The sequence below is a fragment of the Protopterus annectens genome, chromosome 12.part0 (genome assembly GCF_019279795.1).
Source record: "Protopterus annectens isolate FY-2018-M chromosome 12.part0, PAN1.0, whole genome shotgun sequence".
NCBI classification, from domain to species: Eukaryota; Metazoa; Chordata; order Ceratodontiformes; family Protopteridae; genus Protopterus; species Protopterus annectens.
The window spans coordinates 474,592,045-474,618,428 of NC_056746.1; the positions used below are offsets into that span (position 1 = coordinate 474,592,045).

A 26,384-nucleotide genomic window follows, 5' to 3' on the forward strand; every position below is an offset into this window, starting at 1 on the left:
AATTTTGTAAAACACACTTTTTATTGTCCTAATAACCTGAATATTTAATGTGCTATAGCAACATAAAGAGGGAATAATAAATTATTCAGAGCAAGGAAAGTACTACACTATTTATCAGCAGGGCCATTTAAGTCAGAAAAGCTCTGAAGATGAATTTCTTTTTTTCTTTTGTCATAGTCTTGTAACATATGAAATTCTTATTCTTCTGTGTTACATTTACCACAGCTGAAGCTTTTAAAGCGATTTAACTGTTCTGAGACAGTGCATCAGCCTGTTTTATTGAAACTGAAATCTGAAATCTGTGTCCAGAAAAAAATACAGATATATTCTTTTCCTGTATCAGTAATCCTAACAGACAAATCTAAAAAGTTAAGAGTTTTGAGAGCTGACGATGTCTGTGCTATAGCTTTAGAAAGTTACAATGCTAGAGTTAATTTTAAATGTATAGTTATAGCTGGAATCTCTTGCAGATCACAAAAAGGTATAATGATTAATACACTCTGTCAAACAATGCACACACACACACACACACACACACACACACACACACACACACACACACACACACACACACACACACACACACATATAAAAATTGTTCCCTTATTCAACGTAAGAAACAAAACTTTAACAAAAAAAAAAAAAAACATGTTAATGTCCAGGACAAGTCATGGCCAAAATTTTTTCAAATAGTTAAGCATTTTTGTTCCACAAATTTTAATAAGAATAGCATCAGAACAATTTTCTATAGTACTAACTATTCTTTTTAAATAATAAGCAATCCATCACATTATCAAATAAACCCAATCACCCAGCATCACAGTCCTACACTATAATCAATACATATACTGCACTTTAAAAAATGACTTGCCATTCACATGTAGTGAACTAACTTTAAATTATTATTATTTAAATATATTCATCTAATCATTCAATATTATGTAGTAGCATGGATATTTTGTGCAGGAACTGAATGAACATTTTTTTAACCCTTTGACATGTTTAAACAGTTAGATGGGACCTCCCAAAATAGAATACAAGAAAGGAAGAAATTCAAAACGGTGTTTGAAAAAAGGGCACAGCTGTTGATTGAGTGCTGGGAATAAGATGAGTGATTTGAAGAAATGTGCAGATATATATATGATTTGACCAATGTTACAGTGACAAATTACTGAAAGTATTAACACCCAATGGTAGCATTGACTGTGGTACTAAGGGGGAGTGATATACTTAGCCCAATGCTTTTCATGTCCGACATTTTATATTGTAAAAGGTGAGAATACATTAAGGAAGAGAATATACCAACAGATTTATGTGATAAAAAGGGCTGACAGTGAAAATGCAACAAGCAAGGGCTGTTAAATACATTAAGTTTAAAGGGTTTTTGTTTTTTATATTAGAGAAGGTGCCCATATTTGAATGATGAAGAAACTGAGGTGCATTTCTGGAAAGAGGGGAGTCATACTGGCAGGAGTTGTTGCTTGTCACGAGCACCCCATGCATAAATGATAAATTGTCTATTAATAACCTCTTTGTTTAGATGAGGGCAAAGTTATAAAATGAGTTATAATATGTTGTATTTGTTTTTAATGTTTTTTTAATAGTTTTAAGATATATATATATAAATATTAAAAGATTGGTTGAATGCATTTAAATAATAATAATTTAAGTTAGTTCACTATATGTGCACAGCAAGTCATTTTCTAAAATTGAATTGTATGTATTAATTAAAATATTGGGTGATTGGGTTTGTTTGAGCATGTAATGGATTACATATTATTTATAAAGAATAATTTTACTACAGTAAATTTCTCTGATGGTTCCCATTAACATTTGCTGAACAAAAGCGCTTAACTATTTCCACAGGTTTTTGTTGTGACTTGTCCTGCAGAATGAAGTATGCTGTGGTTTATATATGTTGTGGTTTATATATATATATATATATATATATATATATATATATATATATATATATATATATATATGTCTGTCTCTCTCTGTCTCCCCCTCTCTCTCTCTCTCTCTATATATATATATATATATATATATATATATATATATATATATATGTGTGTGTGTGTGTGTGTATGTATATGCCAAAAAGAGGAAGAATTGATGTTTGCCTTACTGTAAGAAGTGGGATTTTGATTTAATGGCAAAATAGTGGCTAAGCTGAAAGTTTCTGCATTAAGAGTGGGAATGTATGCACAAGTGCTTGTATGCTAACTCCTAATACTATCCCTACCTCTGCTTCTAACTCCAGATGTACACATCAGTTAGCTAAGTTTTGATACTTTTACATGTCAATAGAGCGTCCTAAAATCATATAGCTAGAGAGATAGACAGCTAGATAGAAAAAAAGAAAGATACATGCATACATACATACATACATAAAATGTCTTGAGGCCAAACAGTCTTGACGTTTTTAAATTAAATATTAACTTCTACTGAATGGGGAATAACCACATCAAAGTAGAGTTTCTTCACTCCACATACAGGCAGGCATACATGTAGTGAATTGTATAAATCAAACCTTGCAGAACTGCAGTTTGTTTCAGTAACACCTTTACAGACTGTGAGTTCATTTTCTTTGTACACAACATAAGTTTATTCATAACAGAAGTGAAAGTAGTTCCTGTAGCTAGAGCTACAACTAGGGTGAAGTGAAGCTGTTCTGAGTGAAAGCTTTTAAGAGGCGTGAACAGCATTATAAAAGAGAATCAGTCATACCTCGCAACTATCCAGATTTTCGCACAATGCCCAGATTTTTGCCTCATATTTTTGGTCTGTTTCTCATAAAATTTGTGGTTTTCTGGCAAATCAGTGGGGACTGAAGTCACCAAATAATGACATACATTTAAATTTCAGATTTCATGTCCTTCAGAAAATACATACTAACAGAAATCATTTTATTCTAGCAACTTTCTGTATTTATAAGAGCAACTTTTGAAATCTGCCACATTTTTTAGGCTTTGTCCAGATTTCTTACACTAAGAGATTGAGAGGTATGAAGCCACTTAGTCACTGCACGTGAGTGGCACTTTGGTGGCTGGGTGTGAGTGCAGTGTCAAAAGTCATTTAAACACTTTCTTAAATTATCTACTTTGAGTGTGTGTGTGTGTGTGTGTGTGTGTGTGTGTGTGCGTTTCAGAGGACTGTTTTTTTTTTTCTCAAAGTTGGGGATGGACTGACTGGGGATTACCCAGAGCATCAGCTGACAGTATGTAGCAGAGTGCAGTACAGTACACAGTCTTTAAAGTATCCATTGTTTCTTCCGTGTAGTAGAATTGAGCAAACACTCCCCAGTGTAAAACGAGTTTAAGCATATACTGTAGAAATAACAGTCAGATTTACATTCAACAGTATACAAAGACCTTTTTCTTATCAAGCCCATAAGCAGTAGAATATTGCAGTCACCAATGCTTCAGGAGACATACACTAGTCAACTTTATCTTCATACACTTCCCCGAAAACTAGCACTCCTCAATCCGAGGGTAGCATCAGACATTCATTTCTAAGAAAAATTCATTTGATAAAATTCTTTTCTTTTCCAGAGGAGAAAATTAATGACCAGTTCCATACATTGTCTTTTTTCTTTCCTTATTGAAGAATTTGAAACTCCCATCTAACTAGCTCTAACCTCCTTTAGTTTTCTGTAACAGTAGCCCCACTCTTCTTTAACATCTGAAGGAAATTAGTCCCTTCTGTACCACTTAGGGATCTGAGGCCATACCAAATCTAATAAAGTCTTACTGAAATACACTCCGTGTATAGTCCATCCAAAAACTGCATTATATAACCCGCACAAAAGCACCATGAGGCTGCACAGCCACTGCAAACAGGTTATAAATGTAAGAGAGACTGTCTGCATTATTGAATACAGAGCCTGGGCTTAATATCTTATCTAAAGGACAAATCAGCTGTGATTAAATAATAGGCTTTCCCAAACCCTTCCATTAATTCATCAACCCCTAGCACTGGATAGGAATGAAATCTTAGAATATTATTTAGTTGGTGAAAATCACTGCAGAATCTTATACAGCCATCAGATTTGGGTCCTAGAACAATCATGCTACTCCACACACTGTGTGATTCTTTGGTCCTCTCAAGTGTAACATTTTCTTTGTCTCCAGACATAATTGATTCTCTCTATCTCTGTTCCTTAAGGATATGTAATAATCCTATTTTTTAACAAGGCAGGCCCACTGGACGCACAGTACCTTTTCATTGGAGACCCAGGAGCAATGTCTGGTTAACAGACATGCTGAAGGTCAAACAGGAGACAGATGTGTGCTGTGGGAATCAAACACTGTACCACAGGAGCTAAAGCTCATAACCTTGAGCTCCGCACCAACTGCCAGAATGATAAGGTATCTTTACTTCACTGAAGGAATTCCTGCACATCCCTCCCCAATGGACAGACAACACTTTGTCTAAATACACTTCGTTCAGAATTCTGAATCTCCATTGGCACTTCAGGTTCTGAATATTTTATCTCTACTTTTGTCCTCAGCCATGTTAGCAGAAGAAAAATTCTTATTCCTTCCTGGACTTAAAATATTATTATGATGTTTGCTTAGGTTTATAGCATCCTTTTTGCTTTAACCTGCAATTCATATTTTGTATTTTCTTGAACACTTCATAAGGCTTCTCACTACCGAGCCAAGAGTTAAATCTCAACCGTAGAAACCGACTAATTCTTTGCCATCTGGCTGTAAATTACCCAGTCAAGCATTTCTGTTGTGACTGTACTGTTGGGCCATCTGAGCTTGCTCTTAATGTTCATTTACAATAAGTCAGCAGCATCTATTCTTTCTTCTAACTCTGAAACGTGAGTAATCACAATTAAAGGTGGTAGACTTTTCTTTTCAAGTCTGGCTATATCCAGAATTCCTTCATGACCTTTGATATAGAAGGTATTCCTGGGTCAGTTAGAATTTCTTTGGTATTCCTGCTGTGGTGCCCTTTATCCTCAAGTACAATCAACAGCACGCCTTAACGTGCTTTAGCGCGATTTAGCGCGGAGTTGCCACTAGAGCAGCATCGGGCAGCGCCGGTTTAACAAGGTTAAACTTTTTCTGGCTCCATAAAGTCTGTTCTTCAATTTTTCCCTTAGAACTGCTCTGTTAGGAACCTAAACACTTTACCCCTTCACTAAAAAGCACAGCACTTGTTCCTAATTGCTTTTTCTTCTCAAAAAGTTCAGCACTTGTCTTAAAAGCATATCCCTTGTCTTATAAGCATTTTCTTTGCAGGTCAAGCACTCCTATATAATACAAATCCATCACTTGCAAAACCCCCCAGGAGTGCCCACTTCCCTGCTAAGCCCTCTACTTTTCTGTCTCATACCAACTCATAATTCTTTCTAGCATGTCGAAGGGTCAGATGCTGGCGTCCTCTCCTGCCCAGTTGGTGAATCTGGGAATTCTGAGGCAATGTTACAATTGCCTCATGTACACGGACAACCCTCTCCTCCTCCCACATAACACTAACACTTGCGAGATGCAGCTATTTAGCCAAACTGGAGGCTGAGCTCTCTCAACTCAGGACTGGCAAGACCAGGCAGGAGGAGAAGGCAACTACACACACCACAATACAAGTCTCACATAACTCAACCACACCACTGAATCAAACACATAAACACACTAAGACATACTCGGAGGCTCTGAGTAAAAATTTACCTAAACAGCAAAGGCCTCCAAAGCAGACACCCAAGCAACTGCAAACTCAAGACACCACACAAACAACACATAAAAAACAAAATCAGTGTGCAAAGCAGTCACTGCCCTTAAGGCCAAATACAACACCAAACATACTTGTCATAGGTGACTCCATAGTCAGACACACTGACGTCCCACTCACCAGGCTGAACAAGGAGAAGATCACGGTAAGCTGCCTATCGGGCGCTAGAATCCGCCACATAACACAAGCACTCAGGTCACTCCACAGCAAGTACAAGTATGACACAGTCATTGTCCATGTTGGTGTGAACAACCGGAGACGTACCTCCCTGGACTACATGAAAAGAGACATAGAGGAGCTCTCTGATTATGTAACCCAGGCAGGTATGACCCTGACCCTGAGCAGTATCCTTCCTTCACCAAGAATGATGCCACAATATAGTGACAAGATGATCAGCTTTAACAATTGGCTTAATTTCTGGTGTCATTCAAAGGGGATCCAGTGTCTGTCTGCTTGGGATGACATGCTTGACAAGCCACGCTGCTTCGCAAGGGATGGCTTGCACCTGTCACCCCTGGGATTCCGGATATTGGCTAAGGCTCTTGCCACCCCCATAGTGCCTTTTTTAGGCAAGGCTCAAATTCTAAACCTACCACCCTAGAAAACAAAAACGGGAAGAAACTAAGGGTAATGCTGCTCAATGCCAGAAGTCTAAATCTCAAAATGCACGCACTCGAGGCCCTTCTCAGTATGGAGAACATTGATGTCTGTACTGTGACTGAAACCTGGTTCAAGGCTCCTGAGAGCACTCCGGCACTATCAGGTTTTACCTCATATCATGCGTTCCGGCCCCAAAACCCGGACCATACCACAAAAGGAGGGGGTGTATCCATATTCATCAAGGATACCCACACCTCCAGGTTGGTGGCTACGCACGAAGCATCGGAAACCATCCAGGTGCAATTAACCATAGGCAAAACTGCTCTACAATTTGTAGCATGCTACAGGCCACCCTCTCAAACTCAGGAAACCCACACAGCCTTCCTGAAGACACTGGAGGGTATAAATGTATCACCAAACACCATCATATTGGGTGATTTCAACTACCCGAATATAGACTGGGAACATTACTCAAGCCCCAACTTTCTAGCCCAAAGGTTCCTTGAGTTCATAAATTCAAATGCCATGGAACAACTAGTCACCGTCCCCACAAGAGGAGAAAATATACTAGATCTCATCATCACAAACATGGGGACAAAATGCTCCACACCGGAAGTATATCCCTCTTTGGTGAGATCAGATCATAAACTAATCTCACTAGAAATCCACATCCCGCCCCCACCCCAAACAAAAAAGACCACAGTGAAGAACTTCTCTAAAGCAAACTTTACACTACTCAAGACAGGTGTGGTATCCTTCAAGGCCCCGAGCCAATGGAAACCACAACCCAATCTGCGGAAGCCCTTACAAATGCCTTCTATGAACATCTTCAGGACTGCATGGATCAGGCAATCCCAAATAAAACCAAGACTCTTTCTACCAGGGTTAAACGTCCAGTCTGGTGGACCCCAGCCATTAACAAACTTTACAATAAGAGGAGAAAGCTATTACATGATAGAGCAAAATCCCAAAAAGGGAAGGCATCTTTGATCAGTACTAGCAAGAAACTACGATCCCTCATAAAATCATCCAAGGCCAACTTTGAGAAAAAAATTGCCATAGATTCAAAAGACAATCATAAGGCCTTCTTCAGCTATGTCAGAAACCTGGGTGAAAACTCCCAGATATGCTCAGAATTAGTCCAAAATGATACAAAAATCACTGAACCCACAGACATTGCCAACATAATGGCAGACAGGTTCAGTGCAAACTTCACCCCCCTCTCCCCCCCAAAAGGAGAGATAACTATCCCAACAGAGTGTAGCCTCCCAGGCATCTCAAATGCGCAGGTGAAAGCTGCTCACTCTAAAGCTAAAAACACAGCATCAATGGGACCGGATGGTGTCCCCGGCTGTGTGCTACATGAACTCAATGAAGAACTAAACCCGCACATAAGACAGCTGTTTAATCTTAGCCTTACCACAGGACATGTGCCCAAGGAGTGGCGTACAGCAACTGTGGTCCCACTCCACAAAGGCGGTGCCTCTACGGACCCTGGTAATTACCGCCCCATAAGCTTAACAAGCCTGGTCTACAAAGCTATGGAGAGGATCATAATGGAACTCATAAACAAGGACATAGGGGACTTGCAGACCTTGGACCCAACCCAGTTTGGCTTTGTCAAGGGCAGATCTTGCCTTTTGAACTTGGTCGCCTTCTTTGAAACAGTTACCAAGGCCATTGATGAGGGAAAGGCAGTCCATACAGCCTACCTTGACTTCTTGGATAGAATGGTTTATTAGGATGGAAATGGGAAAAGCAATGCCATTGGTGGCTAATTTGAGAAAGTTTGGTGGGAATTGATCAGGGGCAACTGAGCAAGGTTTCAGCTTTAGTAACAGTTTTTTCATAGTACTAAAAGGAATAGGTGTAAAAGAGAAGGGGAGATGAAAAGTATCAATGGTGTTTAGGGGGGGTTGAGGTTGCAGCGGGAGATGAGGCCTGGCCTGTTGCATTGTTTCTGAAAGATTTGGTGAGTTTGTTTACTGAATCTATAAAGAAAGAGTTAAATTGAGAAGCCAGGGACAGATCAGAGGAGTTAGGATCTGGGCAGGGATTCTCTTTTTTTCCAGTATGGAGAAGGGTATAGATGCTATTTCAGACTTTTTTAATATTTTTTTTTTATTGAGCATGTTATTTAAAAATATAAACAGCAGTGAGCTTTAAAGAATCATACAGCTTGTTTGTTTAATTACTATTTCAAGATCTGGTTTCAGGGGAAGTCCTTCATTTGTTTCAAAGCTCAGCTAATGCATTATAGGTTCATAGGTAGGTACTAGGCTATTGGCCCTAGGGCCTATACAAGCCTAGCCATAATGATTCCCTGGCTATTGCTTCCCACAAATATTTACTTTCCTGGACCCCTGTCTAGCAGGGCTACTGATGTGATCCATGGGGTGAATTTCCTATCTCCCATCCAATCGTCAAGGTTCCTCTTGAAGAGGACCATTGAGGTACTCTGCCTGACATGTATGGGCAGCCTATTCCAGAGTATGGGGAGTCTCTGGGTCAGGAACCTATCCCTCCAGCATGTTCTATTTATCGTGATGACAAGGTTAAGATCCCTGGAGCGTGTGGCTCATGGGTGTGGGATTTCTTTAAGTGCAGCATGTCCAACAACTCTGGGTTTGACATGGCCTTGTATGTTAGGCAGAGATTGCCCCTGAGTAGGCAATATGCGACAGACTATAGCTGGAGTTTCTTTAGACGGTCAGCATAAGGCATCTGCTTTAGGCCTGTGATTCTTTTTGTGAGTTATTTCTGCAGCCTTTCTAGTTGTTGCAGATGTCTTATGAGGTATATACCAAATGGGGTATTGTATTCTATAATGGGTTTAATGAGGGATGAGTACAGAGGGACAATGACCTCCTTTTTTCAGAATGAAAAGCCCTTAGTGATGAGGTGTGCCATGTAGAAGGATTTTCTAACTGTTGTGGCTATGTGGTTATCAAAGGTGAGACCACTGTTCACCTGTGTCCCTAGGTCTCTTATCACATTTTTGGAGTTTAGTGTACTTCCACCTATGTGGTAGTTCAAAGGTACGTGTTTTTTCCCAAAGGGGACAACTATACATTTTTGCATCTCTCTCAGTAAGGCCCTTTTGTAGTATATCCACATCATTTGGGGATTCAATAATGGCTCCCAGCTTGCAGTCATCTTCAAACTTTGTAAGCCAGAGTCCTTTAGTGTTGGCCTGTACTTCAGAGAAGTAGATGCCAAACAAGAGTGGTCCCACGACAGACCCCAGTGGTACACCACTTGTCACTTGTCTGGAGCTGGATTTGGAGTCGGCTACTTTTACAGTGTGGGTTCTGTCAGTAAGCCAGTTTGCAACCCATTGAGTGACATAGGGATTAATGCCCAGCTTAGTAAGTTTATCTATGATTCCAGAGTGGAGGATAGTGTTGAAATCCTTGACGAGGTCCACGCAGGCTGTGTGAACCACCTTACCCTCGTTCACGGCTCTGGTGACTGATTTGAAGAAGTCGATCGGGTTCAGGAGGCAAGATTGGCCCTTTGTGAACCCAGATTCGGTGGGGTCCAGTGTTTGAAGGTTGCCAGTGTCTTTGTTTATAAGTTCCATGATAATATGTTCCATGGCTTTGCAGATCAGGCTCGTCGAACTGATGGGATGGTAGTTCCCAGGATCCAAAGTGGATCTCCCCTTGTGGAGTGGGATGACTGTAGCTGTGCATCACTCTGTGGGCATGAAGCCTGAGGTAAGGCTATGATTAAACATGACACATAGGTGAGGTGCCAGCTCATTTTGTAGTTCATGCAGTACACAGTCCGGGATGTCGTCTGGTCCCATGGATGCTGTATTCTTGGCTTTGGAGAGTGCGGTTTTTACCTGAGTGACCGTGAATGCCAGAATTTGGCATTCTAAAGGTATTGAGATGGGCCCTTTAGGGGTTGAGAGGGTGGTGAAGTTGGCACTGAATCTATCTGCCAGGATTTTGGCAATATCCTTGGGATCAGTATATATAGTGCCAGTCTGCTGTAGCTCAGAGCAGATCTGAGTATTGCCATTTAGATTCTTGACATAGCTATAGAATGCCTCGTGGTTGTCTTTGGAATCTTTGGCAATTTTGTTTTCGTAACTAGCTTTGGAAGATATTATAAGGGATCTCAGCTTTCTACTGAGGCTGGTGAGGGAGTTTTTTGTATCCTGGGTTCTTCTTCTTATCTGAAACAGTTTCTTCCTTCTGTTGTACAGCTTGTTTATGGCAGGGGACCACCAGATTGGCTTGCTTTTTTTAGAGGACAGCGCCTTGGTTCTATTTGGGATGGCTCGGTCCATGCATGAGTGAATGTGCTAGTACAGCACCTTAGTGTAGGATTCAGCAGTTGAACTTCCAGTTCCCATCTACATGGGTGTCATGAAGTTTGTTACTTCTGACTTGAGAAGCATGAATTTGGCTTTGGAGAAATTTTTTACAGAGGTTTCCTTAAAGGGGGGTGGGGCTGGGCCATTAAAGAAGGCAACAGTGGTGATGCATAAAAGATATTTTCTCGATAAACTAAGTGTCACAGAAATGCACGTAACTATGGAAACTACTTTTTAACTGTTTCTCTGGAACATTTTATATCCTCAAAAGGCTAGGAGGGAAGGGAAGCTATACCGCCTGAAAATCTGTCATCTTTCAGATCAGATAAGGCGGTGGAATGCCATGATTGATCCCTTTCCCACGGTGCAGCAGCTTTACATGTTGTTGAATATATTAAAATTGCTGTGGGCAGCAAAGCTTCCTCTGCATAATGTGGATCTAGTTCACGTCATTGAATGTTCAGAACACTGACCTTCGATCATTGAAGCGGTAACAAAGTGAATGGACACAACATCAAAAAAAAATATATATATATCTTTTTGCAAGGGGGGCAATCTTCCTGCACTGCCATGTGATGGGCCGTGCCCCCCAATATCCCCTGCTAATTGTATGTGCTAACTCTAAGGCATTTTATGTTACCATCTCAATGTCGTAACGGTCAATAATTTGGACTTTTCATAATGTGAAGTAGATCTGTATGATATACAGGAAGATTTGGCCCTTATGACAAAAGTTATGTCAGCCTTTTATTAATTTCTTACTTAACTGATTTCAGTTGGTAGAAAAAAAGGAATGAAACACTGCAAATGCCTCTTTAAACAAAATACCTAATAAAAGTTATTCTTTCAATTATTTCCTACCTGAGCTAAGTTTGGATTCAATAACATATAATATTCATACTTTGAACTAGAAGCATTATAATTATAAATTATCTGGACCACTCTTTTCATATGATAACCATTTGGCCTACTTCTAATGCCTGATTTTGCTAGCTTTGATGATACACTAATTTAAATGAGTTTTATTTCTTTTTTTACAAACACTATGTATAAATGACTGTGTACTGTTGCCTATCAAGTACCTGTTTCACACAATTCTTCAACACAGAATGATTGCCTTGCAGAACTAAAACGTCAAAAAGACCCATTGTAAGAATATAGTACACTGTTCAGAAATAATCTTTAAATCCATACTTCAGTATAAAAACCATAATGGAATTTTATGAGAACAGTACACTGAATACTGGATTTATAGTATTCAGTGCCAGTCTGCTGTAGCTCAGAGCAGATGTGAGTATTGCCATTTAGATTCTTGACATAGCTATAGAATGCCTTGTGGTTGTCTTTGGAATCTTTGGCAATTTTGTTTTCGTAACTAGCTTTGGAAGATATTATAAGGGATCTCAGCTTTCTACTGAGGCTGGTGAGGGAGTTTTTTGTATCCTGGGTTCTTCTGCTTATCTGAAACAGTTTCTTCCTTCTGTTGTACAGCTTGTTTATGGCAGGGGACCACCAGATTGGCTTGCTTTTTTTAGAGGACAGCGTCTTGGTTCTATTTGGGATGGCTCAGTCCATGCATGAGTGAATGTGCTAGTACAGCACCTTAGTGTAGGATTCAGCAGTTGAACTTCCAGTTCCCATCTACATGGGTGTCATGAAGTTTGTTACTTCTGACTTGAGAAGCATGAATTTGGCTTTGGAGAAATTTTTTACAGAGGTTTCCTTAAAAGGGGGGGGGGGGGCTGGGCCATTAAAGAAGGCAATAGTGGTGATGCATAAAAGATATTTTCTCGATAAACTAAGTGTCACAGAAATGCACGTAACTATGGAAACTACTTTTTAACTGTTTCTCTGGAACATTTTATATCCTTAAAAGGCTAGGAGGGAAGGGAAGCTATACCGCCTGAAAATCTGTCATCTTTCAGATCAGATAAGGCAGTGGAATGCCATGATTGATCCCTTTCCCACGGTGCAGCAGCTTTACATGTTGTTGAATATATTAAAATTGCTGTGGGCAGCAAAGCTTCCTCTGCATAATGTGGATCTAGTTCACGTCATTGAATGTTCAGAACACTGACCTTCAATCATTGAAGCGGTAACACAGTGAATGGGCACAACATCAAAAAAAATATATATATATATCTTTTTGCAAGGGGGGCAATCTCCCTGCACTGCCATGTGATGGGCCATGCCCCCCAATATCCCCTGCTAATTGTATGTGCTAACTCTAAGGCATTTTATGTTACCATCTCAATGTCGTAACGGTCAATAATTTGGACTTTTCATAATGTGAAGTAGATCTGTATAATATACAGGAAGATTTGGCCCTTATGACAAAAGTTATGTCAGTCTTTTATTAATTTCTTACTTAATTGATTTCAGTTGGTAGAAAAAAAGGAATGAAACACTGCAAATGCCTCTTTAAACAAAATACCTAATAAAAGTTATTCTTTCAATTATTTCCTACCTGAGCTAAGTTTGGATTCAATAACATATAATATTCATACTTTGAACTAGAAGCATCATAATTATAAATTATCTGGACCACTCTTTTCGTATGATAACCATTTGGTCTACTTCTAATGCCTGATTTTGCTAGCTTTGATGATACACTAATTTAAATGAGTTTTATTTCTTTTTTTACAAACACTATGTATAAATGACTGTGTACTGTTGCCTATCAAGTACCTGTTTCACACAATTCTTCAACACAGAATTATTGCCTTGCAGAACTAAAACGTCAAAAAGACCCATTGTAAGAATATGGTACACCGTTCAGAAATAATCTTTAAATCCATACTTCAGTATAAAAACCATAATAGAATTTTATGAGAACAGTACACTGAATACTGGATTACACTGTGCTTTAAATCAATACCATCAAACAATTTCTAAAAGAAATACTAAGGTTTACACTTAATATGGTTCCCCCTGTTTCATGAAACTGAATTTTACATCATGAAATATGTCTGCGCTGTCCCTGACATTTGCAGTCATAATATTCGTAAGCATTAACTTATTTAACAAAAAATACAGTTATTGTCATTTTGCTAGTAAATGCTGTGAGTTTTGTAGAATGGGACTAACATAAGGAATAAATGTAACAAGAATATATCTCCAACTGATACCTGTGTGTCAGTATATAATGTTGCTTTAATGTTTTACTTTCAGTGCATGCTGTTGCTTTAATGTTTTACTAAAAGTGTATGATGTTGCTTTATTGTTTAACTTTAGTGTGTGGGAAATTATTGGCCAGTCTGATGGAGGGCTTTCTGTGCTTCGAACCTTCCGGCTTCTCAGGGTGTTAAAGCTGGTTCGGTTTATGCCTGCTCTACGACGTCAGCTGGTAGTCCTGATGAAGACAATGGACAATGTGGCTACTTTCTGCATGCTGCTTATGCTCTTCATCTTCATCTTCAGGTAATGCTCCTTCAGAAAGTTGGAATTTTAAGGGTCAGTCTAAAAAAAGAAATGAAGCAAATAGTCACGTAAATATCAGCAGCACAAACGTTTAACTTTCTGTTATTGGCTCTTATTATACGGACCCTTTCTACATAACATAATTTGCAAAATGATATAAACATCTAGTTAAAATGCATGCATGTAAAGTGATTGCATGAAAGTGTGTCTTAACAGTGTATAAGAGGTATAATGTGGTAAGGCAAAGTTCAGAAGTGAAATTCATTACAATGTGTAGATGTCATGAAGTCTCTCTTGCAGCAACATTTTTCTGCTATCAGTATTGCTAATATAGGAGTATATAACCATGACTATGATCCAGGCTACCAAACTTTGATTAGCAGCAGGGGCTCCAAATGCAGCATTCACAAGGATTGAGAAGAATAAAAGCACTTCATCTGCTCACCTCTCTTTGAGGGAATTGATGCATAGTAAAGAAAATCTGAATGAAAAATGTTAGTCTCACATCAGTACTGGGTGATGTGGTTGAGTTTCTCCGTGGTTTTCTTGGCCCTAGGCTTAGTAAGCACATATGAACCTGTGCCCATCTGTTAAGCTTTTTTTCTTGTCGCTCCAGTATCACCAATCCGTGGTAACCATTTTCCGTGAACACTTTCTAATGGGTCTATAACACTTCATTGAAGTTTACTTACCTCAAACGGCTGTTCATTGAACCAACATCATTGAATGGCCCTTCATCGAAAGTTCACGTCAGCGAATGTTTTTCTCATGGTAAGAAATCACTTGACCAGCATACCTACACACACGGCAAAGTACATCAAGCCCACCAAAGTGGCACAACCCTCCACACATACCTACCTATATATACCAACTCCAAGATCGCAATACAGTGGGGAAATGGGCAAATTTCTGTATGTTGGCCAAGTGACTTCCTCCACTGGGAAAAACATTTGCTGATGTGAACGTTTGATGAAGGGCCGTCCGATGATGTCAGTTTGATAAATAGCCATTCAAGGTAAGTAAGCTTCAATGAAGTGTTATAGACCCCTTTCTACCACCTTGCATCCCTTTATGTATTGCTGTTACAGCTTATACCTGGATACTGCCTAGTCTACATATTTCCTCTATAGCATTTGACCTTTCTTATTCACCTTAATTTAAAATGAATGAGGAGTAGAAATTGTGGAGATTCAACAGTAGCAACTAGTTTAGGAAAGCTAATAGAGGCCAGCAGCATGAAACAGGGTACTAGTCTGTGTGTAGTGGGTTTACAACAGTAATGGTGCGATAAGCTGAATCACAGTTTAGGATGAATTAATCAGGTGGATCAGGTATGTGGGAGATAAAAGTAATACACAGTAGGCAATATCAGTTTAGGTAACCCCCAGAGGAAAACCACACGACCACAGGGAGAACATGCAGACTCCGCACAGAAGGCACCCCAGCTGAGGATTGAACCAGAGAACCTCTTGCTGTGAGGTGGCAACGCTAACCACTGCACCACCACAGCCGCCACTAGATATATTTTTAATATTTCCATCTGCCATCAACTAGGCATTTACCATAGAGTAATGTTGAAAGTATTAATCCCCCTCTCTCTTTCCACTAACTTCTTTCTTAATTAAAAATAAATTAAGGTAATTGTGTTCGTTGTGTAACATAAAAGATATAATGCCCTCATCATTCTACTTTTGTTAGGTTTATGTTTGTTGTTAAGTTTATAAAACACTTTAATAATGACTAAATAAAACAATAAAAACAATAAAACCACAGTAAAATGATGAACGCTTTCGCACTGTATCTAGGTGCTTATTCAGATCTAGAAAATCACACAAATTACAAACATTTAAGTAATTTAAAACTAGCGCCTCAGGCCACATGACCTAAGAGCCAGTTTTAAAGGGACATATTCATTTAGTCCCTTACCTGTAGTTGCCTGAAGCATTAATATCCATTTTATTGCTAATTTTTCTGTCCCAGTTCTAATATCATCACCCCTAATATATAATGAAAACATCTCAAGTACAAGGAATTTAAAGGTGTGCATAGATCCTTCGTTAGTTACAAGCTTACCAAGTGCATTTCTAGTATCACATTTATTCATACTATATGTATATGTTCTCTAATCCTTTCTCTGAAAGAGCAGCACCAACACACAGGCTGACTTTTTGTTTTTGGTTTATTTCATGTAATTGCTAGTCAGCTCAGAGCTCCTTTATTCAGTTAAGTGTTCTGATTTCTTATGTTTGTCGTTGCCAACCATGAATTGGAAGGTCTAGTTTGATTTCTTCAAACTTAATGGCAAATTATGTTTGTTGTTGCCAATCGTGAATTGGAAGGTCTAGTTTGATTTCTTCAAACCTAATGGCATAAGTATACAGAAGCACATGAAAAACAGGTAATAACATTGCTGCAACTCAGCTTCACTCCTCTTTGCTACCGAGTGCGAAGGTTCTGTCCCCCAAAATCTCCAGTTTCTAAGTAAACTAACTTCAAGATCACATCAACTTGGAGAAAAAGGAATCAGAGTATTTGGTTTTGTCTTTTACAGAAGTATTTTTTTATGTAGCATCTTTGCATAAGAGATTAGATGAAACCACTAAATAGTATATAGGTATTTTCAAATCAAAATTGATGCAGAATGGACCCTCAAACTGAAGCCACGTCCATTTCATGTCCATTCTTCTTGGTTCATTTACATCTGCTGTTTAATATAATAGCCACAACTCTATTCTGCCAAATACCACATTGCTCATCACTGCCATGGGTTCTCTGTCATATTCCATAAATACACTTATTGGAAATAATACCTGTTTAATACATCCATCTTCTCTCTCTATGAATTTACTGCAAATGATATCTCCAGTCCCCATGCATTCCCACTGCAACTAAAATGAATACTGTAATAAACTTAATGTCTGTTGCACTTTGAACCCCTATACTGTAAATTTTGTCCCTGCTTCTGCCATGTGCTGGTCGGTGCGTTTGCTTTGACGGTACATATATAAATGATCATTCCATTTCTCTAGCACTTTATTTAAGCCACTCCCCACACAAGCCTTCCCCCACATACTTTTTCATAAAATCCTACATTATTTATTCTTTTTATTGTCTGTTACTCTTACCAATCATTCTTCCACTAACAGTCTACAAGCCTCTTACCTTACTATCATAAGTCCATATAATAGCGAGTCAGAGGAATATAGAAACTGTGGGGTGTGTTATTTAATGGGGCTACACATTGTTAAATCCTTAGCTTCTGTTGCAAGTTACAAAAATAATTTCCTGGATTTTTACTTCACGCATAATATGACCCCCTCTCTTGCAATCAGTACATGTGCCTGGTTTCAGCTTCTCATATTTTACATTTTTTTCAGGTTTCTATTTCTGTTTCTGTTATGGCTTACAGACTCAGGTATACATGTTTCTGCTAGAAACATTTCTTTTAACTGCTGTATTGTCTCCATTCCTCAGCACGTTACCTCCTTCACCCTGAATTCACAGTCCACACAAGTGCTTTTATATCAGAGTTCTCTTTGTATTATTTGTTTCACCTAATTCATACATGTGCATCATAATGCTATTTTTATCTATTCAAAACTCTGTTATGCTAGACACCATTTCCATAATGCAGTTTGTGTTGCCAGAAGATGGAATTCTAATATCATGTCCTGTCCTGTATCATCTTACTTTCATTTACTTAAAGTGATTCTACACAGAATTACTGCTTGCTTTCAGAATTTCAAGTTATAGAATCAGTATCACTTTCCAGAGACTCTCACCAGCCTGTGTCCTTTTCCTGCATTAATAGACACTGTAATAAGCCATTGTTCAGCTGTAGGCACTGCATAATCTAAATTGTCTTTGTAAAGAGTAAGGCGTTGCTAGTTTATGTACTTCCTCACATACTCATCCAAACTTCAGTAAATCAATCAGCCTAAGTAATATTTTTCATGATAGTCTAGCCTCTGCTGCAAAATCAGTTCTGTCAGCAGAGCAAGTATGTCATGAACCTATACTTTCAGGGATCAATAAGTGATGGCACCAGTAGGAAGAAACCACAGGAGGGGTAAAACTGCTTGCATTGAAGATTTTTCCTACCACTACCACCAGAAACAAATCTTAAATCTAATGGGCCATACTATGTAAAAGCTAATAAAAAAAAAATTTGTGAGGAAAAACATTAGATTTCAAACAAACCCAACATTTTTTATTTATATTATTCTAATTTACTTGCTGGGTAAGAGCACTGATCCACAGTGACTTATTTAATGCTCAGCCAGGAATATAGATCACAAAGTTATCATAAGTCAGTGCTTGCTTAGAATCAATCAATCAAACATGCTACAGATATTACCTTCCTTTAATAAACAATTCTGAATATAAAGATGAGAAAAAGCACTGTCATGTCATAAAGATTTATATGGATGATAACACATAGGTTCATAGGTTCATACTAGGCTATCTGCCCTAGGGCATTTACAAGCCTAGCCAGAGTGTGTGTGGCTTTCGCCACCCCTTGGGATGAGAATAATATGCCCATTTAGGGTTTAGTTTACTGTGCCTCTGTCTAGTAGTGACACAGAGATGACCCCCGGGGTAAACCTACGATCTCCCATCCACTCGTCAAGATTTCTCTTGAAGAGAGTTAGTGAGGGGCACTGCCTAACATGGACTGGGATTCTGTTCCAGAGTGTAGGGAGCCTCTGGGTTATGAATCTGTCCCTCCAGCAAGTCCTATTTATTTCTGTGTTGAGGTTCAAATCTCTTGCTCTCGTGGCTCTGATGGATTTGGATTTTCTGAGGTGGAGCATGTCCATTAATTCCGGATTGGACATCAAAAGTTAATGGCAATATATTGATTTTTAGAAGATTTCTGTATATGAGAATAGCCTTCTTGACCACATACAAATTCAGAATGTCATATAATAACTGTCTGTAGATTGTGTGTGAATCATATTTGCAATAGTGACAATAAAGCAGATGAGATATATTAGAAAATTGATAGAGTATATATTAGATTTTCAGTAAAAAAGCAAGGAAATGACTTTGGGTACATATACTTGTGTCCTTGGTGTGCATTAAGGAAGATGTATTATAATAAAATGCCTACCCACCATGAGATACATCGAATCATGTTATACCTGTACATGGCATTGTAACTATAACTTTGTAGGGGGTAAAATATACTCAGAGATGTAGAGCGTTTATATTTAGGGATTGTAGTTGCCCTTTAAGCCCCAGAAGAGGAGGCAGATAATATGAAAGATAAGCAAAGATAGTGAATCAAAGAGAGAAAATGAAAGCAAAAGCAGTAAGACACGGAAAAGAAAGTGAAAGTGAAAGTAAAGTGAAAGTGAAAGTGAAGCTATGTATGTGTGTGGATAAAGTGGGAACATGGGAGAAATCCGATTGGAGAAAAAAGATGCCTTCAACTAGTCACCTGGTAAAGTCATTACTTCTTCAGGCATGTGCCTCAGAGATAATCAAGCTTCTAAAGTAATATACCATAGTCGATGCAGCTTAGTGTATCAGTGACAGCAGGTCTCAAACCAGATGCCAGCAGCCAGATTGAAAAGTTGTAGCTAAGGCTGATGACTTACTTTGAGAAATGGTGACGTAAACTATGCTAGCAGAAAACCAGGTACTTTAGCTTATGAAATGCAACTTCTAACAGTGTAGAGTGGCTGTGCATAATACATTGAATGTCTGATTGTTAAAAGTCATAACCAGTATACGTCAGCTTTCTTTCTTTACAAGACTTGTATAAGTTATTATAGATTTGATAGCTTACATGTATTACTACTTATTAAATTTTACAGCATTCTTGGGATGCATCTTTTTGGGTGCAAATTCTGCCTGAAGACCCCTGATGGAGACACTATCGCTGACAGGAAGAACTTTGATTCCTTACTCTGGGCCATTGTAACTGTTTTTCAGGTAAGACTACAGAGAGAAATGTATATGTTAATGTATCCTGTTATGGTTTTTATATTTTTTTAGATCTGCTGGAAGAAAAGATTTGTAGTTCAACAGTCTTGGATTAATCAATGAACTTTGCTATCCTGTACTTTAATGTGGAGCATGTATTTTGTACACTACAAATGAAAGAATTCTGCACTTTACAGTAAGACATAAAGGGGCAGTGTGATAGCTTTGTATTTCAAGATTTTTCTCCCATTATTCATTGTGCCCAGCATTTGAGTTCCACAGATAATATAACAAGGATAATGCAACAAGGATCCATCCTTGGACGCTTCCTCTTTAACACCCTCATAAATAATCTCCATACTGCATCCTGCTAAAGATCCCTAATCCAATACCCGACAACTCAGCTCCCATCTACTCTTCCAACAACTTAGTACACTGCAGACAGATAACACAAACTATCTTCTCCTCCATCAAGTTCTGTCTCAGCAATGTAAAACTATTATTCAACTCCAACCAAACCAAACTCGTCCTTTTTGCACCAAGGGCGAGCTCAACTGACTTTACAATATTTTCATTAAATAACACAGAAATCAAAGTAGTTCCATATATGAAATTACTAGGAGTAACATTAGATAATACACTTACCTTTGACCTGCATATACATAACACTATCAAAAAACTCATCTCAAACTAGGGATGCTGTATTGGCACAAAAATGTCATGGATACAGATACCAAAACAACATTAGCCACAACCTATCTGCTATCCTCCTTACAATCTGATGCCCACATTTTAAACAATGTTCAGAATGCACTAAAAAAAAAGCTTGAATCCTGCTATAACAAAATTGCTAAATTTGCAACAGGCATATCATATTTTAAGTACTACTTTTCTGCTCTTGCGCTCCTTAACTGGCTAGAATTCCCCCAGCATCTTAACTACACCCAACTAACAATTGCCCATAAAATTGTCTACAATCCTAAAGCCTGTCCTACCTTAAAAATCAATACTTCAAATCTACATGCCTAACCAAGCTCTCCAATCTGAAGACAAACAGCTTCTAACTCTATATAAACCAAATAAAACTTCCAGATAATGTCCGTACTCCTACTTGGTGACCAAACTATGGAACACACTACCCTTAGAGATTATAACTACCTGTAACTTCAAGAAATTCAAGTTTAAATTAAAAGACTTCCTATTCGGGTCATGTATCTGTTCCTATTCTAAACCTAGCTGACTCTCACCCCCTTTACTTTACCAAGTTCGATTAGTCCACTCCTACCTTGCCCTCACTTGCCTTCTTTCTTTTACCTCTATCTGTATTGTAACTATCTCCTCTACTCATTTTTCTTTACCTCCCTTCTTCCATCTTATATCCCCCTACTCCACTCTACATATTCTCCAGCTCCCTGTGTTGATGAATCAGCTACCATCCACTTTTCTAATCTCTTTCTTAATCTCTGCCATTCCTCCCCATTCTATCACCCTCCAACTTCCCTTTCCTCCAGTTCTAACAATCCTTCTCTGCTACTTCTAATAAAAAAATCATGATCTCTGTATCAACTCAAAAGCTTGACCAATTATAGCAGTCTCTTTTTATTTCTGCCATCATACTTATTTGTGTAATCTCAACATGACACAACCATGCCTTCTATAAAATTATCCTATCTGCCAAGTATTGTGAAATTTCCTATGCAAATGTATTGCCCGCAGACATGATTGTTAATCTTCTCTTTATAAAATTGTAAGCATGTTAGATATGTTTAAACTTGCATATTTTTCTTCCCTTTGATAAATGTATGTGTATGCTTTTTAATAGTTTTTCTGGGTTTATTCTATAATTTGACTTTTTTATTGTCAACTATGTAAAAGCTATATAGTTGTTTCTTTTTTCTCTGTATTGGAGCTTTTCTGCCTGGGCCTCCTCTGAAAATGGGCTTCTTGCCCGGTTGGACTTTCCCAGTAACCAAATGTCAAATAAATACAGGTAAATATATAAATAAATTGATAGATAGGAGACACTCCATTCCAGCAATGACTTGTTAATAAATATCTCTTTAAGGAGCTCAGGGATTAAAAACTCAGTGTAAAACCATCATTGAAACTTTTAAATGGCCACCAGAAAAGAAAAAAAGACATTGCTTTCATGGTTTTCCTGATCAGTTTGTTGTCTTGTAGTTTTTACTTAAAGTAGTACGGACACAAAGCACTCAACTCTACAGAGCAAAAACGGACTGTTCCTTTTCTGATGTTGAGAATTAATCATGTTATTCAATGGCTTGATGAATGGAGGTTTCTCAGACCAAATTAAGACACTGCAGATAAATGTTTACATATTCTGCATGTTTTCTGTGTGTATGTGTGTGTGTCTGTGTGTGTGTGTGTGTGTGTGTGTGTGTGTGTGTGTGTGTGTGTGTGTGTGTGTGTGCGTGTGTTCGTGTGTGCGTGTGTGTGTATGTATAAGTGTGAATGCATTTGTGTGGGGGATTATAACAGAAGCTTAATTTACAGATCATTAACTATATTCTACATGCTGTGTGTGAAAGAGAGAGAGAGAGAGTGTGTGTGTATGTGTGTGTGTGTGTGTGTGTGTGTGTGTGTGTGTGTGTGTGTGTGTGTGTGTGTGTGTGTGCGTGTGTGCGTGTGCGTGTGTGTGTATAAGTGTGAATGCATTTGCGTGGGAGATTATAACACAGAAGCTTAATTTACAGATAATTAACTATTTTCATTTGACGGCTAAATAACGTGCTCTGTTATATCTTGCATTTTCCAAGTCTACATTAGAAATTATTCAAATAGTTATTAAGCTGCCTGCATCAAGATTCTATGTGAGATATATAAATTACCCTTAGATGGCTGAAAAATCTACACTGACAAACAGATACAAATAAGTCAGATTCCACACCAGGGTCAGCCTTAGGTGAAATGGAGCCCTGTACAAAGGGATCCATGGCTCTTTCTACATCCTGATGCCTCATCCTGGCCTCCTTGCACCATCCAGACTACTTTTATTCTTGTTTTTTATTCTTTTTTTTTCCCACACATTCTGTGCACCCTTTTGGTGTTAGACTGGGATGAAACCGAAAGAATAAATGTCTATTGTTTAAGCCTCTGTTGTCACATATATGCAACATGGGCATTTTTAAATCACTGCTGCCATGCATATATACAGCATGTCTCTACACACTTACCTACAAAGACACCAGTTGATGTCAGACTGGGATAAAAGTATACAAAACAAATGGCCAGAGTAATATATTTTATTACTGTCAGATTAAGATATATTTAGATATATAAAGAATGTTTCCTTACTCCTACCTCAAAATATACTTTGTTTTTAAGAATGTTGTAATGTGGAGCTTTTCTCTCCAGGCCTCCACTGAAAAGGGGCTCTTTTGGCCCAGTTGGACTTTCCTAGTAAACAAATGGAAAATAAATACATAATAATAAATGAATACATTTTCTATTGCTTTGTGAGGATAGTGAAAAATAATGATCGCAGTAATATATTCCAGCCTGTTGCTAGTAGAGCATATGCTGCCTCTAGAAAAGCTATAATGAAAAAATATTAACTGGACTATCTCCAGCCTCCATAAAAGCTACATAGACATTCGCTGTAGGCTCCTGAGTAAAATCAGTTTCAGACTAAATAGGACCCAGAGCAGAATATATGACCCCCCCACTAAGTCTGTGCCAAAAACTAAGTTACACAGCCAAGGATGTAGGGGTTGCCAGACTCCTTGAAGCTCTGAGAGTCAATATATTCTGCTACGCATTTTATGCCTTGCTTTTGAAAGATGATTGCTTTCTGTTATTTTTCATTGCCACATAGAAAAGTTATACATTTACCCACCAAAGTTGTGTCTACAGATAACATTGATAATATAGGATCGACCTCCCCCACATATGCCCCCCACCCCCTGCAGCCATTCTAGTGTCCCATTACTTGGCTACCCCCCCCATTACAACAAACACTGTTCATACCTGTCAGTGTGCATTGTATTTTCCTTTTTACTTCTACAATGATTGCAAATATATGGATTTAGTTTAAATTTTTATTTCAGATTTTATAGCACAAACACTAATAGTCATGTGCCAAACAAAACAATACAGTCTCAAATGAAAACAGACTTGGCATGAATAGCAGTAAATGTCTCTGCCATTGAAACTTGTATTCATTGAAACTGCATTGAAACCCACATTCAAAGAAAATGCATTTGGCCAGTGGCAGATTAAGCTTTCCTTTGTGCTGTTTTCAAATCATAGACCCCTTCCATGCATTTTAGGGCCATGCATACATGTATGTGTTCTTTGATTCACCTTCCTGATTGTATTAAATTATATTTATTGTATACTACAGCAATACTTGTTACAGTGTGTTTTAACTTTTAGGTTTTGAATAATACAGCAACACTTGTTAAACTGTCTTTTAAATTTGTAGTTTTGAATATTTTTCTAGTAAGCAATGACACAAAACATAAGAGCCAATAATGAGAAAACTATCCATTTCAGAACATTTCAACCATAAAGGTCACTCAAACTTCTGGCTTTACAACCTACCTATATCAGTCAATATGCACAATCTCTGCAGAGGTAAAAGTCATATAAATAATTCCACATTAAAGGGATCTTTGACTAGTAAAGAGGTGGTTGGTGGCAAACAACTTTACATTTCAGTGTTTCATCTATAACTTCAGGGTCTGCTGCCCTTGAAGAATACATTTACTATATTGCATTAAAAATATTGCAGTAGGTAATGGCTGGCAAACTGACAACAGGCTCATAGTTACTAGGTATCCCATCTAAAGGAGGACATAGTACTCAGGACTGCAACAGCCCTATCCCCCCCTTAAAGTGCACCATATCCATCTGTAAGAGATGTAGAGCCCACAGCTTTCTGCACCAATGGCAAGTTTGTTACCTGTTGCTAAACAAAACAGTTGCACATTGAAAACAGACTGATCATGAGCACCAGTAAACTTCTGCTCTCATGACACTTACAGTTCCTTAGAAATGCAGTGAAACTCACAATTCCTTGAAAATGCAACAAAACCCACAATTCCTTTGAACATTCTAGTAGTTGGCTTTTGCAACATGTAATCAAGGTAGAGGGTTTTAGCCTAAGCAAGTTAATTAACTAACCTGTCTTCTCTGACTAGGGCATTACACACACACACGCACACACACACACACACACACACACACACACACACACACACACACACACACACACACACACACACACACACGCACACGCGCATGTATGCACATACACACACGCACACACGCACACACACACACACACACACACACACACACACACACACACACACACACACACACATTTCCAGTTTGGTGTCAGGAGTTCCTGATTGATGGAAAGGTACATTAAAAATACACTGGATGATGGCTACTGGTGCTTTTGATATACAGTGCTTCAGTTCTCATTTACCTCTGAAATGTATCTCATTATGAGGAAAATTCCTTATTTTAATTCTTAAAAAGTCCTTGTTGCTCATTGCTCCACTTTGAAAAGGTCTGTCATAACATTCAGTTTTAAGAATTTTGGCTGATACCCATGGTAAATAATGTTATATCATACTACTTCATCAAATTAACTTTTATAAATATAAAATAACATATTTCAGTCATCATGTGAGCCTCCTAGTTGAAGTTGTTAGCAAGCTATTAATAAGTGTTCCACATTTTGCCCATTTATTTCACATTATGAGATAATGTTCCACATTTTGGAGTTGAGAGGTTGAGAGCGATAGATCTGTAAGTGCATTCAATAGCAAAAGATGATTTTTTGGAAAAGTGGTGCATTTTGATTTAAATACATGAGCAAATGAAAACATTGATTTTGCCACTGCCATTTAATCCCAGATTAACAGATTTCATTTAACGTTTTATTAGATGCCTCAACTCAGCTGAGTGAACTGCAAGGTCTACTGGTACTGACATTTCACACCTCATTAGCAACATTGCTGGTTGCATGGATGAGTTAACAACTGGTTCCCCTTAGTTGCATAATTTTCTGACAAGTTATGTTTGATAATGTGCACTACTGATTGCTTGCTTATTTAAAGTATATGCTTATTTATATAGTATAAACCAGCAAGAACAATAAAAAACACGCATATGCAGGTCCTTTTGTCCACAGCAAAACTACAGCAAATTATCCAAAAACAACAGGAGGACACAAGATAGGTAACCACAAATCAACTAAATATATTTATGATTTTCTTTGAATATTTAGTTAATTTGTGGTTACCATATAGCTTTAATATTTTATAGTAATGGAGTGTATATAGACATGTGATGTATTGTTGTCATGTGATGCATTCAGCAATGTTTAAAA

At 38.2% G+C, this 26,384-nt stretch overlaps 1 protein-coding gene across 2 annotated transcripts in view; it reads left to right on the forward strand.

Annotated features, from left to right (window-relative positions):
* CACNA1H (calcium voltage-gated channel subunit alpha1 H) overlaps window positions 1-26,384 on the forward strand; it is a 2,347,924-nt gene that overhangs the window by 1,643,720 nt on the left and 677,820 nt on the right. For both annotated transcript variants that reach the window (XM_044089567.1, XM_044089568.1), the window contains exons 10-11: window positions 13,904-14,089; window positions 19,912-20,029. In XM_044089567.1, coding sequence (XP_043945502.1) covers window positions 13,904-14,089; window positions 19,912-20,029 — 304 coding nt within the window. The remainder of the gene's footprint in view (window positions 1-13,903; window positions 14,090-19,911; window positions 20,030-26,384) is intronic.